General features: G+C 34.2%; 1 protein-coding gene across 9 annotated transcripts in view; it reads left to right on the forward strand.

The window, feature by feature from the left end:
- The window catches only part of LOC103449955 (replication protein A 70 kDa DNA-binding subunit B), a 28,634-nt gene extending 15,041 nt beyond the window's left edge, over nt 1–13,593 (forward strand). The window contains exons 10-29 of one of the 9 annotated variants that reach the window (XM_070818768.1): nt 23–142; nt 252–338; nt 886–993; nt 1,517–1,618; nt 2,019–2,219; nt 3,084–3,235; nt 4,154–4,284; nt 4,769–4,840; nt 5,032–5,077; nt 8,330–8,382; nt 9,542–9,689; nt 10,402–10,675; nt 10,820–10,919; nt 11,004–11,128; nt 11,198–11,279; nt 11,363–11,495; nt 11,671–11,828; nt 12,149–12,598; nt 12,791–12,943; nt 13,034–13,437. In XM_070818768.1, coding sequence (XP_070674869.1) covers nt 4,238–4,284; nt 4,769–4,840; nt 5,032–5,077; nt 8,330–8,382; nt 9,542–9,689; nt 10,402–10,675; nt 10,820–10,919; nt 11,004–11,128; nt 11,198–11,279; nt 11,363–11,495; nt 11,671–11,828; nt 12,149–12,598; nt 12,791–12,943; nt 13,034–13,064 — 1,872 coding nt within the window. In that variant the 5' untranslated portion in view covers nt 23–142; nt 252–338; nt 886–993; ... (2 more) ...; nt 3,084–3,235; nt 4,154–4,237 and the 3' untranslated portion in view covers nt 13,065–13,437. Of the gene's footprint in view, nt 1–22; nt 143–251; nt 339–885; nt 994–1,516; nt 1,619–2,018; nt 2,220–3,083; nt 3,236–4,153; nt 4,285–4,369; nt 4,510–4,768; nt 4,841–5,031; nt 5,078–6,533; nt 7,132–8,329; nt 8,383–9,541; nt 9,690–10,401; nt 10,676–10,819; nt 10,920–11,003; nt 11,129–11,197; nt 11,280–11,362; nt 11,496–11,670; nt 11,829–12,148; nt 12,599–12,790; nt 12,944–13,033; nt 13,438–13,531 lie in introns of those variants that run through there. The other 8 variants (XM_070818770.1, XM_070818767.1, XM_070818773.1 and 5 more) reach the window with 8 other exon arrangements.
- The last annotated feature ends 2,392 nt before the right edge of the window (nt 13,594–15,985 follow it).

A 15,985-nucleotide genomic window follows, 5' to 3' on the forward strand; every position in this document is an offset into this window, starting at 1 on the left:
GCTCATTTATTTCTTTATACAGCTTCCAAATCTTGCGTGGATTTTTCAATGAGTTGCACACCTCAATTCGGTTGTTGCGGTTGACAGGATTAAAGCCCAGTTTCAGCAACATTTACTCCCAAATCGACTGTTTAACAGATAGGTATTTTCTTTTGCTTTGTTGTTGACAAAATGAAAGCCTGTTATGTAAATTGATCGCTTTTATCTCGATTTTTTGTATTAATTGGACGACAGTGATCCTGACATGGCAGATCCTCTTCTTCAATGGTAAATGACTGAAAAATATTGTCCCATCACCGCGGAAAATGAGCTGTCCATTGTGACCATAATCCATGGAGGTAATCTCACCGTCAAATATTTTATGAATGACTCTCCCACTGTTAAAATTGAAAACTTGAAATATAGGTGTAAAAGTTCCACCAAACAAATACAATCAATTAAATTGATAATATCCTTGCAACCCTATAACATTATTGGAATAAAAAAAACAAAAAAAATACCTCCCTCATGTTTCATAAAAAGGATAAGCAAATATGAAAGTAACAATATAAACTTTTTATATGGGGATGTCTAATAAGATGTTCCATTGTGATTGTAATGCAATGCATGCAATAAATGGCGTTTTGTTCATCTTATCAGGAGCAGTAAAATCTTTAGTTATAAAGTATGAATCCGTGTTCATATTAATTTGAGATCCAAGATGTTTTTTAGACTAAAAGAAAGAGTTATAAAGTAAATATGGCTGCAGCACCATTGGACCAGAAGACCACATACTTTAACAATATATGATGAAAACTACTCATTGTTCTCTTATTCATTTTCTAATTCTTCTCTTTAAGATATAATATGAAAATCTTATTTCAAAATTGTGTTTTTTCCCTTCAGAAAAAATTTGGGCTATAAGAGCTCAGTGCAAAGCTTCCTGTAAGCATGGGACAAAACCAAGGCACAGTTCCACGCAAGGTGGTTCAATCGTTCATTTTCGTCTAATTGGTACTTGCCCTCCAATTATTAGATTTCTTGCAATTTTACTTTTGCAGTGCTCTTATAGTTTGTCATTTTGTTTTGAGATGCTTTTAATTCTTATTACATAGGGGAGCAATAGTTCATGTGTGTGAATTTTTGTTTGGTTGTGTTTGGGGTTCAGAAGTGGATCCATTATGCATGGATAGCTGGCTGTCAGCTTATCCCATGTATCTCTTATGTTTTCACTTTATTAATGTGCTGAATTATGGTTTCTCTCTAAATTGAAGAACTAAAAATCGCAACCAATCAAAAAAGTAATCAGATTATGAAATGAGTACTTTGCTTTCTCATCATTTGTCTGTTTTGTAATTTTCATTTATTCATCTTCTTTTGACACTCTATTCAATTGTATTTTTGGTTTTCCCTGCTTCTTTTATTTTATGCTTGCATGTTCTTTTGTATGCCTGATGTCTTTCTCTACAAGCTATGCATGAACATTTGTTGTTGTTCTCAACTAATAGATATAATTTCACGAATTATGTTTTTAAAGTCAGGGAAAAGACTTCTTCAGCATAACTGGGGTTGCCGTGGGGTTGCTGGGACCTGTTTTCACTACAAATAGGATGTATCTTTTATATAAAAGAAAAAAATGGTGAGTTCACAAAATTTCATTCTTCATCTTGATTTCTTTGATCATACTTTTTCTTTCATTTTGATTCTTCCGTTAGCTTTGCTAATTGCTACCACTCAATTTGCAATTTAACATCAATTACATGCTAAATGAACTTTAGAGATCAAGTAGGGAGTGGAATGAGAGGAAAAGTCGTCACTTTCTCTCAGCTCTCTCTAGACAAGGTTTCCAAATAGTTTTCCCTTATTTTTTATAATTGTTTTTTTTTAGTTTAATGGGATGGAATTAAATAGTTAAGCTACCATACTAATGAATGTGCTTTATTGAATTTTTAGTAATCAGAATGTGACAAAATGAACACCTCTTTGTGTTTTTAATTTTTCTCACCTTTTCGGATTCAATCCCATGCCGCCATGTCCAGCTCGCTCGGTTACCATAATTGACACAAAAATTGGAAGTACCATATACCCAGTCACAAACACTCAGGAAATCACAGCCACGTGAAAAGAAGCTTCCTTTTTTTGCTGGTCAAAGAAAGCTACTTCCTTTAAAAACCAGAAAAGTCAAAGCGACTGCCTTTTCTCTCTCTTCTCATCACCATCACTTTTTGTGTCTAATTGGAGTAAGTGTTTTCGGATGCCCCTACTTTGAATCTTCAATTTTTTTCCCTGCGTCTTTATTTACATTCTCAGCTTTTACACTACAACCGTTAGATCTGTTATTTTGTTTTCTCTCTCTTATTTTTTTTTGGTTTTCAACAATAAAGTCATCATCTTGCTTCCCCATTAACATTTAGCGCAAATAAACAAATTCAAGTTTTATATTGGGTTTAATGCATGCCCAAGATTGGATTTTGGGCAAAGTTTTTGAAAGTTAATGGTTACATTGCTGACGATTAATATGTAAACATGTTAAATTCAACCAGGTGCATAGACTTGAATTGCAACGTTACATTTCCACTTTTATTTATAATTGCACCATAGAGAACCACTATAATTCTGAATATTGTTATGCTAATTAAACGCTTAATAAATTTTGTAAAAAAAAAAAAGATTGTATATGGTTCCCACAAATTTAGAATGTGCAAGAACTAGGAAAAAGAATTTGTATACATTGTTTGTTCATTTAATTTTGCTAAATATTAATTTTACTCTAATTGTTTGCTTTGTGTTTTAGGTTTTTGGAATTTTGATGTTTGGTAGTTATTTTGTGTTTCGATTAAAGCATTTGGTAATCTATGACTCTGTTGGTGCATGATCTCAGGATTCCAAATATAGTTCTCAAACTATATTTTGGGATCCCACTTCATATGCCAATACATTTTGTAATATGGATCAATGAAATTAATTACTAATTTTTAGACTTTTGCATAACCTGATTTCTGAGTTCGACTCTGCAAATAATTTTAAAATACAGTATAACCTGATTTCTTAGTGGTTTGGATTTATGTAATCTCATCATCTCATGGTTTCTTTTTGTTGAGCAGAAAGCTTGGGAAATTGTACAGGTCCCATTCAAGAATTTGGTGATGATGGTTTCATGATTTGGATGGCTGGGAGTATAGTGTATTTGTTTAGCACTGAATCACATTTTCCGCTCTTTGGCAACCCATAATCACCTTACATGGTGTAGAGAAGGGTAAATGATTCTTATTCTGTTAATTGGTCTGTATGTGTTTGATTCTCCACTTCAACTCCTTTATTTGGTAGTGTTATATATTCTGTTCATACAGTATAGACTAATGCTTAAATTAGATATTGCTAAACTTCTAAATCCTTAGCTGCTCTACCTTGAATACATTTCGAGTTATTTTATATAAGATTTTCCCTTATGAACAAGTAAACTAAATGGAGTGATTCTTATATTTCTTAAGATTTGGTTCCCCAAAATGATTGTGACGATGATGAAAAATGTTTATTATGTGATTTAAAAAAAAAAGGGTCAAATACAGTAAAAGTAACTCAAACTATGTCATTCAGGGAGGGAGGGAGGGAGGGAGAGACAGAGAAATGGATTTGGTGAGAGTAAGGCATGCGGCTCGCAAGCAGACAGAGTTCTAGGGTTTAAGAGTTGGTTTCAAGAAAGTGAACGGGCTAGAGTGGGGGTAAGGCTTGGGCTGGGTTTGTGCAATGGTGCTGGATTAGTTACAGACAGAGAAGGCGATGAGGACGTGGAATGTCAGGGACAGGAAGGGAGAGGGAGGTCTGCCAAAAATTAGGATTGATGGTGAGGAGATTTTAGGGCAGGCATGAGGCCATGCTGCCTCTGAGATAGAGATAGAGAGAGACACACAGAGAGAGACAGAGCGAGAAAGGGCGGGATTTCACAGATTTGCAAATTCATCCCCTTGCTGACAATTCCGATCTGATTTGAAGATTTGTCAACTGGCTATAATTTCATGGTAGCTTGGTTTAAAGCGGTTCCAAAATATGGGATCGTTTGGAATATGTTCCCCTCTCTCTCCATCTCAGATCTCTGCAGTTTCATAAATTAGGGTCACAAATTTCTCTCTAACTTCTGATTTTTTAATTTGTGCTCAGTTTTTTGTTTGTTCAGATTTTCGACCTATGGTCTGATTGACATTGGGTTTGCTCGAGTTTACAGATCTATGTGTGCAGCAAGCAAAATCCTTTCATTCATATGAGCTTCTTGATCCTCTTTAACTTCACAGCAGCTGACCTACCTGGGTCAGTAATCTTAAATTGATTTGTTAATTTCTGTTGTTAAATGTTTATCTTTAATTGATTCCTTCCAGGTTATTTTCGTCTGCAGCTTTTCTTTCGGCTCCAGAATACCATATGGAAACATATCATCTTTCTCTTCTCTCTCTCTCTCTCTCTTTCTCTCTTCATGATTTGTGTCTTTCTTTCTTTAGGTGCGCACCATCAGGGTGTATTATTCTTTGTTTTCAGGTCAGTTTCCTTTTTTTTTTTTTTTTGGTTTTTTTTGTAGGTTTTTAGTTCGTTAATTTGTCACTATGTTTAGATTTTTCGTTCGTGCATGATTAAATGGGCATTCGGTTTTGGTTGTTGAAAATATGATTTTTTTTTTCTGCTTAAGCTTCTTCCTCTTTTTTCTAGAATTTTTGGATTTCAGTTGCAACGGTAAACAGAACACTAGAATCGATATTGGCAGTTGTATTAATGCATTTTCATTTTCGTTGCTTTGCAGGATAGGTGCATTGAGACCTAAAAATGTATGCGTGAACTTCATACATTTTTGTGAGGCTCGGAACCTTGAAGGGTAAGTGTTTTTGCTTTGTTGTGATGTTAAAATGATGTGAGTGTTGGGGTTGGGGAAGGATACTGGTTCTTCCAGATTACTGGATTATGGTTGTTAAATTGACACGTTCTTAGATTATTGGATTACGGTTATTTACCTTCTCTTTGAGTTTAGCATGTTTGAGAATTGATAATGGATTTACTATGTTTCAGGATTTTGGATCGTTGGAGTAAAAACTTGGTTCTTTGGCATTTGAAGGTATATAATCATACACCTTTTTTTGTTCAGAGCTTAATCAAGAGGACAGCCTTATTTAGATTTTCTTCTCTGTGAAAAAGTGAATTAGACCTCAATTTTTTTAGCATTCTCTAATTTCTGTGATGTTTGATATGTATTTTATGGTTTGTGACATCTGTTATACCAATGTTTACTAAACTATGATTCATGTTTTTTATTATAGGGCTAAACATGTTCGTCCACCGAAAAAATGACTGACTAGAGTCTCCATTATAAATTGCCACAAAGTTGCTCTGCCGTTTTTTGCCTTTAAAACATGTACAGCTGAAAACTTAGTTGTTGAAGCAACAACAGAACCTTTTTTTGAGTTTTTTGTAACTGCTTAAACAAGTGCCTAGATTCTAGAGTATGTATTTTGTCACCTTAACTATAGGGGAAAATATGTGTCAACTACATCTTCCTTTTGTAACTAACAAAAACAGGCATCCTACATCTTTATTCCTTTGAACATTTGGCTTTCTTTTTTGTAAGTACTTAAACAGGTGCCTAAGACTGCAAGGCCTGTATTTTGTCACTATAACTACAAGGGAAAAATATGTGTGAACTACCACTTTCTTTTATAACTTATGGAAACAAGCATACTGCATCTTTGTTACTTTGAACATTTATACTTGAAAGATTAGCTTCCAAAAAAATTGCTTTTTATTTAATGTTGATATGCGTACTGTTTTTAGTTAATAGAAATTGGCTGGTAATTAACAATATTACCATTTAGATGCCTTCAATTGTTCTTATTGAAAGTATTTAGTTGAATTCTACTATTTACATCAAGCCATATATACAATGATGTAATTCTAAAAGTAGAGATTTAATGGCATTACTATGTTTTTAGTTCAATTCAATGATACAAACTGTTAATTTCCTTTACAGTTACTTTTATTTCAAGACACTGCACTCTTCTTTCAATCCCACATTCTTATAAATCCTCAAAATATTATTTTTACGCAGAATTAGTTTTGCAAAATACACACGACGGTGTTAAAATTGAGAGTTATTAAAATAATATGATTTCCCTGGAATCTGACGGTGTTAAATTGCAACAACTAAATTTTTTCCGTTGTATTAAATTTTCGAAGCGCTTCCTTTACACTTTTGATAACTTAGCAGCTGCAAGAAAAGCACAAGCAAATAAATTTTTATTTTACTGCAGCTAGGGGTAGATGGGTTAGGAAAGTGGGAAATGGACCAGTTTTTGTTTTTTATTCCTTGAGTCCATTATTTTGTAAGTGGTTTGCCGACTCCTTAATTTAATAAGATTAGTTTAGCACTTTGTGATAACAAAACAATTTAAAAGTTGAAAAACCTTATCCACTCATCTATTCTATTAAACCTTAAAGATACCTCCCAATATAAACATAAATTAAATATAACTAAAAAAAATACAAATAAAACAAACAATACTAGAGAAAGCAATGTCATCCACAAAAACCAGAAGAAGGACAATACCAGATCTGATGTTGACCTCTTTGACATTGAAGATTGATTTTTTTTAAAACCGGCTCCTTTCTTTTCTCCTATTTCGGCTCAACTACATGCTGCTACACCTTTCAATCGACTGGGTTAGGTTGCTAATTCTCAAAAGTTCAGAGAGTAAATTTGTCCATATTGTTTAGCAAGGAGCCACTCGATTTCACACTATTTACAACAAAGCTGTAAGGTTTTGCCTCATATTGGGGCTGGGTTAGAAGGGTAATTTTATCCTGTTTGTTTGTGACAGATTGCGGTGGGTTTACGTTTGCTGTCATTCACTGAGCTTTTCGGGGATGGGAGGCCATGCCTCCGATAGAAAGAGAGAGAGACACAGCGAGAGAGAGAGGGAGAGGGAGGACTGGGGATCTCAGTGTCATTGCTGCAGATCCTCGATTTCATGAGTGGGGAAGGAGAAAGAGAGAGAGCAGAGAGCAACATGCGTTTTTTGAGGTTAACGAGTTACCCCACGGGGTTGGTGAACAGAGGATGTCTGAGAGAGGTATGGGAGAGGAGAGGGTTTTCAGTTTTGTCCTCTGATTCAACAGGTAAAATACTGTTGAGAAATCATTGTTTGTTGTTTGTTTCCCATTACCTTTGTTAAAACTGTGATTGACATTTTTTTTGTTTCAATAAAATTGTAATGGATGTTTATAACCTGCTTAGTTGGGTATTAGCAAGATAGATCTGTTTAGTGCACTGTTTGGTACATTGTTACAGTCAGGTTCGTGTCTTTTAAACTTAGGGTGTCGCACTGTTCGCATTTCTGTTTTCTTTATGCTTTGCTGCTGTTTCCTTCTCAGCAAGTCGAATTGAGGTTCCTTTTCTGCTTTACATCCTTTGAATCTCCCTCTCTTGCTAGGTTGTTTCTTTGAATATCCCTCTCTTGCTAGGTTGTTTCTCCATGTTTTGTTGCTTCTGTATTTGTGCGATAAGAATGTTTGAAGACTGTTTTATTTATTGTTTTGCTCCTCTGTTGCTAGGTAGTATAATTTTGGAACAAGTTTCTTCTCTATGTGTTCAAATCCATCATTGTTTTTTTGTTCTTCAGTTTCTTTTTCACCATTTGCTCTCTTCTGATCATTGATAGTTTAATAGCACTTGCAAATTCAGCACAAACAAATTATCTACTCTGTTTATTTCTACTAAGCAATATTTCTTTGCCGAGATTATGTCTAACTTTAGCATACTTGAAGCCGGTATGCTATGCCATCAGTTGCTTCTAATTTTGTAAACAGTTAATATTATCTTAAAAGTGAAATTATGAATCCTTATAATTCAAATGCCAATGATTCGAAGCTCATGACTGCATTATTATAGCTCTGTAAGACTTATACTAATGTGAATAAAAATTGCTGACATACTTGCCATGTAAACTCATATCCATTTGCTACTATTGTCCTGCTTATTTGACCACATTAAGGGTAGTGGAAGAAGATAAAGAGCTTGACTTAGTCATCCTGTTTCCTTTACATGAGGAAAGAAACATAATAAAAGTTAATCTTCCTGTCAATTTCCAGTTCATTATGGCCTTGGCCGAGGCCTCTTGCAGTTTACTCAACATTTGACTTAGGCCTTAACCTTTCGTATTCTTTATTGAACCAAATTAGTTCTGTTGGTAAAAAATGTTTGTAAATTGTTATTTTTTTTTTGGTGTGTCTTTTGGTCATTTAGCTAAAATTTCATTACATTTGGTCTTTAAATTTGAAACTCTCTGAGTTGTTAACGGATTTACTTTGTTTGCAGATTTCAGAAATTTGGATCGTTGCAAGAAGAAGCTGGTTCTATGCCGTTTTGAGGTATATAATTATACGCAATCGCTTTTATTCAAAACCTAATAAGCTATCTACCTTTTTTTATTTATATTTGTGAAGCTTTCATGTTTGGAATTTAAATATATAATTCAATTTTTGTCGTTTGAGCTTATTTTGGAACTAAGTTTCTTCCTATTTAGTCTGCGTATCTGTATCTGTCCGTTTATGTCAAGATTGAAATAACTAAGCATCCATTTGGTCGTTTAAGCTTAGAATGGAACTAGGCTTCTTTCTATTTTGTGCATGTATCTGTATGTCTCTATTTATGAAAGCTTGAGATAATTGAGCATGTATTTGTACCAAACCCGTTCCAATTGAATGGTTGTTGTATTTGTTCGAAACACCATTCGAATTGGATGATTGGTTTATTTGTTCTAAAACCCCATTATAATTGTATTTGCTTGGATGGGCTGTTAGTATAGGGATAGTTAGATTAGGAATTTTGTTTTGCCATTTTCTGATTGGTATCTAATTACAGATTTTGTGTTGCATGTCTACATGTTTCAGTGTCTGTCCTATCTGTGTAGTTAGTTTGGGATGTTTTTAGATTCTTAAATAGTGCTGCTTAATATTGTTTATAAGTTTATTTTTATGACTGGGGGAGCAGCGATACTGTCGCAACTGAACTTAGAGTTGTGAACATAACTGAATTGATAGGTAACAAAAGTACTGGGAGAACTTTCATGGGTAAGAATAAGATCGCCATTTTTTTCATCCTCTTAGCTCAATTTCGTAGTTAGATGTCCATTGAAGACACAGTCAAGGTTTAGATTCAATGTGTTTTGTATAATTTTGTTTTTTAGTATTAAACAAGCAAGAAGCCACCTTTCAAGGACTGCAGCATATGTAAGAGTATACGTAAAATTGAAAACCATTTATAGTTAATAAAAAAAGGGACGGATTAACTAAAGAAAAGTTGAAAATTTTTATCTTCCCCATATATTACTCATGATTCCGACATACCTTATGGTTATACAAAAAACATAGTTCATAAAAATGTTTTAAAACATTTACATGAAGCTATAAGTTTGCATTGTTATTTTGTCATTTTGTTTATTTTTCTAAACATGACTGTGCCGTTACTTTGATAAATTAGCTCATTAACTTTTCAATTTAATTTGCTTCTCCATTTTTTTCTATCTAGATTGATCGAGATGATGTCGCTTCATTCTCTAATACCATACCAGCCAGCAAACAAGCTCCAAATCAGGGTTTGCAGGATGTGGATCACAAAAACCATCGAAGATGACCCTCAGCCACAAAGTCTTGATTGTGTGTTTGTTGATAAACAGGTGAGAATATTTCCTCTTTTTCGTTATCGTAAGATGCTTATGTTTTTTATGTATCCAAGTGTGCATGCTGTGTTCTTGGTACAACAAATTTTGTGGTCAAACATTCTCTAAAGTTTGGGAACTGATTGCTCTATGCAATTCATTGCCGAATTATACATCACTTCCACATGATTAATGTTTGTGTGGTTAATTGTTCTATTGGATTCAATCATGGGCCTTGATATCAATTTTTAAACTGAGCCACTACATTCATGCAAATCCAAAAGAAATCAAAATTCCATCTTCTCCATATAATGCCATGTGATGCAATAAATTTTGTTCTTAGAAAACCAAATTTTAGACTCTGTTGTTGACACTTTTCCTCTCCTTGCATTTCACTACAAAGATTATATGTAATTCTGCTGAAACAATTTTTTTTGCATGTGTAAACAAAACTAAGTAGAGACAATCAATTCTTCTTTTTCTTAATTTGTTTTGTTTCTTTTTTTTACTCACAAAAATTTAATTCAAACTTTATTTATAAGTTTGCTTCACTTGCTATCATTTCAATTCATAAAGTAATCTTTACTATTATGGTGTATTATCTTAAATGCCGCCTCTGTGAACAGAATTGTTCTATCCTCACTGTTTTTTAGCTTCTTAAACCGCATGTATTAAATGTTCTCCCGCACATTTAATAATCTATATTATTTTAATTTTCTCCTTCTAACAGGGGGATGCAGTTCACGCGACTGTGAATGCTCGAGACATTCAATTTTTTTTGGACCTTCTGACAGTCGGCGATGCATACGAGATCACTAAATTTCGTGTTGTTCACAACAGGACATCGAGCAAAGTTGTCCCTCATCCTGCGGCGCTTGAATTAAATAGGAGAACCACATTCGTTCCAATTCACAAAACAAATCAGGAGATCCCAAAGCAATGGTTCAATTTGATTGACCTTGATCAACTTCATAAGAGAATCAACAACGATGTTGAACTTACAGGTAACAAATTTGGTTTTGCGTGTTGCACTAACATCTAAAATCATCATTATAATTTATTCATTGCCTTTGGTGCGCAATAATTTTCACCGCTAAATATTATTCATAGATGTGTTTGGTTATTTAACAGCTAAATATTGTTTGTAGATGTGTTTGGTCATTTAACGGCTGTGCAGCCGATTGAAGACGTGACTGTCCAAAGCTCAAGAATTGCGAAGAAGAGGAATCTTAACTTGCAAGACATCAGGTCATTCCTATGCGTTAAGTTAAAATTACGCACATAAAACGTCATATTAATGACATAAAACATCACATATTTTTAAACTTACAGGGGCGAAACGATTAGGATCACCTTATGGGGAGAAGCTGCAACAACTTTTGAGGACAGTGGAATAAAGTCCCTTCCACCACCTATCTTCCTTGCTGTAACAAGCCTCAAAGTCAAAGAATACCGAGGTTGTACCTCAACGTCCTTTATTTAGCTGCTTAAACCATCTATTGCTCATTCTTATGTTTTATATATAGGAAACCCTGTTCTTGGAAGCACTGGATCAACTGTTTGTATTTTCAATCCAGAGATTCCACAGCTCACCCAATACAAACAAAAGTAAATCGACAACCTTCCTTTAATAACTTTGCTGTTTATATTTCTTCAATTTGTCTTTCTCAACCTAAACATTCATGACAAAGGTTTAAGGATCTGAAATCACCTGTTCAAACCTTACGCACCTCAGCGGAAATGTATGCAGACCGTGCTGTTAGTCCTAATTTTGAGTCCAAAACAATTGATGAGCTCCTTCTATTTGATCCTGCTTTGCACAAAGTTAGTCTCTTATCACCTACTTATTAAGAAAAATCACATCTTTTTAATAATAAATTTTATAACTGCTTCATACTTAGCTATATCTTGCTTTCTTCTATATTCATTTATATTTCATGTTTACAAGACGATGATTAAATGTATTTCATTATTTTAAAATTGTGTGATTCCATAACAGAATGTAAGTTTTGAATGCAAAGCGACTGTCATTGGATTTGATTTGAGTAGAGGTTGGTGGTACAAGTCGTGCCCATTCTGCCATAAAGCTGTCAAAAAAACTTCCGGAGCATTTCAGTGCAATGAACATGGTTCATTAAACAGGTTACCTGAACCATGGTAATTTCTTTTACACCTATTTTACATCTAACTGTTGTATTAAGCTGCTTAGTCATTTTTAAATTTCTTGCAATTATAAAATTTATGATTGATGATGTTTTTGTGGCTATCATATGGTTCCTGTGCTATTTTACTTAAAAATAGTTTAGTTATATTGGTTTTTTTTTTTTCGTTTTGGATTTTGTGATCATTAGCATTCTTACACCCATTATGTGGTATCTGGTTAAATTTGTTGACTTGATGCTTTTGGCAATCTATACTTTCAGAATGTTAATGGTAGTGATAAATGCCTAACCTGAAAATATATAACTCTTCCTTAGGTTCAAAATCAATCTTATAGTGGAAGATAGCACAAATCAGCACAATTTCCTCATGTTAGGAAGGAACGCTGAAAAGATACTTCATGTTTCTTGCCACACTTTGGTAATAGAAGACGGATATGACGATCCCTTCATGGTGCCACCACCTCTAAAAAAATTGGTGGGCGAGACAAAAAGATTTTTGCTATCTTTTGGCAATCAAAACAGTGATTTTAGGAAGACAGACTTCATCATTTATGGATTGCTTCAAGATCAGCTGCCCTTGAACACAGCAATTGCCTCAATCGACCCACAAACGCCTACTGCCACTGCAGGAAAACAAATTATAACTGAAGCGACTCCTGCCCCAGTGACACCTTCCCAGCGGCCAGATCACCATCCCCAATCGGTTGTACCTCTCAAAACTTCAAAGAGACCATTGTTCATTGATCAAGCAGACAAACCAGACAGGTTAAGTTTTCCTTTCAGTTATCATCTTATGTGTAAGTTTTAATAAATATACTTGCTTATCTTGGGTGAACATATGTATTATGCTGTTGATATAAAAATTGTTAGCCAATATTTTTGCTCCAGTCTTTTGACTCCTTTTTTCATACCTATCACAATTCTCTCAGACCTTATAAATTCTACCTTCATTCACAGCAAAAAAACTCGCACCGAGCAAATAGAGGTAACCAATTCTGCTAGAATTGCCAGAGAATTCCACAAACTGGTTGTCCCTAAGATTGAGCCCGCCGATAAAGAACCGATAGCTGCGCTCAAAACAAAGTCTCAAACCAAAAAAACCAAGGATAGGTAAATTACAATTTATTTTTTGCATGCACACCTACATAACATCTGTTATACCAATGTTTACTAAACTATGATTCATGTTTTTTATTATAGTGCTCAAGATGTTCGCCCACCAAAAAAGTGAATGACTACATTCTCCGTGATGAATTGCTACAAAGTTACTCTGCAGTTTTTTGCCTTTAAAACATGTGTAGCTGAAAACTTAGTCAAAACATTTTTTTGAGCTTTTTGTAACTGCTTAAACAGGTTTCTAGGCTGCAGGGCATGTATTTTGTCACCTTAACTATAGGGACAAAATATGTGTGGACTGCATCTTCCTTTTGTAACTAATGGAAAACTGCATCCTGCATCTTTATTCCTTTGAACATTTGGCTTTCTTTTTTGTAACTACTTAAACAGATGCTTAGACTGCAGGTCATCTATTTTGTCATTATAACTACAGGGGCAAAATATGTGTGTCCTCTTTCTGTAACTAATGAAAACAAGCATATTGCATCTTTGTTGCTTTCAACATTTATGCTTGGAAGAATAACTGCAAAAACAAAAACAACCTTATCTTTTTACCTTTCACTCATCTATTCTTTTTATTAGTTCGTGTAGTTAACATTTGTGCATTCAAGTCCCGCAGCAACGCGCGGGCAGTTTTGCTAGTTATTACCAAAAAAAGATGGATGAAAGATTCGTGTAACCCATGCAATAATTGACATGTTTCCCCCGAGCCAATAGTTGATACGTTTGGTTTCTAAACCTAACCTATTCTTGTCCACCATTCAACTCACCTTCATCATTGGATTAACCCAAGTGGTTGGCACTACGTATATGTATTAATTTATAAAGAGGTATTTTCCGATTTCCTCCCAAACTTGTAAGGAGTTGCTAATTTTCCTCATGAATTTTAATTTTGGCCAATTATCTCTCAACTTTTATTATTAGCCAATTTCTCCTGGTGTTAAATTTTGGAATTTTCTATTCAATCATTTTCTATCGATTTTGGTCACATGGTAGATCTTTGACGGCAATAAAATAGTTTTATCCCTAGTGGACAACATATTGCTTTTTTCTTCTTCTTTCGCTAGTTGGCTCCGACATAGTTTTATCTTTCACTAGTTGGCTTTGACACTTTCTATTTGAATTAGCCATGAGAGTCCAATTAGTAGCTACAAAGTATGGGCTAAGTGCCCAATTTTCTAAAACACAATTACCTTTTTTACCTCATACAATTGCCATGTGTTGTCCGGGTGACCAAAATGGATGGAAATTAAATTGGATGAAAATTTTCAAAATAATGCCAAAGGGAAAAATGGTAGCTCTATACAACGTCGAGGGGAGGAAGTCGACAAATAGGTCATTTATTAAAGGTTACTATATTCCTAGGTATAATATATTACTTGAAGAGATATCCTTAGGAGACTTTCTGCCATTTCACTGTTTAACGTCGATTCATGTACCAACATTATAAAATATTGTGCCGAAAATATGAGTAGCAAAGAGTCCATGGAAATTTCTACCAAAATATTTTTTTATATAAGATACTTAGCATAAATTGGTGATGCAAAATGTTAAAAAATAAGAGCTAATTCATTGGAATTCAAAAGAGTACTAAATTTACAATATTTTCATAAAATTTAGTTCATGGAAAGTTTAAAATTTAAAAATTTTAAAAAAAAAGAAAAAAGAGAGACATTGAATGCAAAGTCTAGGGACTAAAATTAATTTTTAATCTTGTGTAAGACAAGATTAAAAATTGATTTTAGTCCAAGCTCATTGTAAGATTTAGCCCACTCTCCCACCTCCTTAGTGTAGATACTATCGTTTGTTAAAATAAAAAAAATAAAAAAAAAATCTTATACAAGACATTTTTCTAAACTTCCATCTTATTTAAGGATTAAAATCTAGTTTTCTAACTATTTATCTTAGTTAGTTTCCTAATCAATGACCTTTTGTTAGTAAAAACATCTCACCCTTGTCTTTGCAAGTTCTAGCTAGCAAGCCTAGCATCCTTGTCCCACGTACATGCTAGGGTCCACCTCTATTAAAGAAAATATGAGCGAGTGTGTTTAAATAGAATTATTGATATGTAAAAAGTCCCGACAAGCAAGTATATCATATGCATACATACATTGTTGATGTAGTTGTGTGTACTATCCTCCTTTTATATAGAGATTAATTGGGAAATGTTGTGACTAATTGGGTAATGTATGAAAATAATTAACGATCCATATCTCAGTGGATTTTGAATGATTGGAGCAAAGAAAAAAACGTGAAGATATTGAAGAAGTGTAGAGAAGCAATCTTTTAAGCAAAAACGAGGGAGGGAATAAGAAGATTTTCATCATAGACATAGTTGTGGGGTATGTCTATAACAAGAAGATGGTGGATGAGAAATCAGTTGACAATTAGCTCAGGTTCGATATGCTGATGATGTCTACCATCACTGGCAAAGAGCGTAGCGAATCAGAATGGGAAAAGATCTTTTTAACTGTTGGGTTCACTCACTATAACATCACTCATACGCTGAGATCTCTTATTGAAGTTTACCATTGAAATAAATCTTCCTACTATTATTGTATCAATAAAATTATGTGGACACAAACTCTAGCTAATATTGGTGGCCCTACTATTATATTCCATATGTACTAGATTAAAGAGTGTCAGCGAGTGTCAATTTTATGTGACAAATAAATAATATGTGAAGTGTGTTTGTATAAATGCATTAATTTTGTGTGTTCAAATAATATCACTTAATTAATAATGATACTGTATGCACTATTTGCATGTAATATGCAAAATATACAACCAACGAGATGAATTGTCTTTTTTATCTATTTCTTTTGGCGACGATGACTGTGATGGCTTTGGAGAGGGGAATTCTGGGTCCACAATTGACATGGTTGAGGAGCAGATGAGGGATTGCTTCATCAAGAACAAGCGGCCCAAAAGGCGGCTTTCTCCTTCTGCGGCCGCCCTGGCGGAGGAGAGGCGGCTTAACGGTGATGGGTTTGTGGGGAGTGTGAAGACTGAAGAGTTTTGCCCCTCAGGGCTCAA

The sequence above is a fragment of the Malus domestica genome, chromosome 03, assembly GCF_042453785.1.
Source record: "Malus domestica chromosome 03, GDT2T_hap1".
NCBI lineage: Eukaryota > Viridiplantae > Streptophyta > Magnoliopsida > Rosales > Rosaceae > Malus > Malus domestica.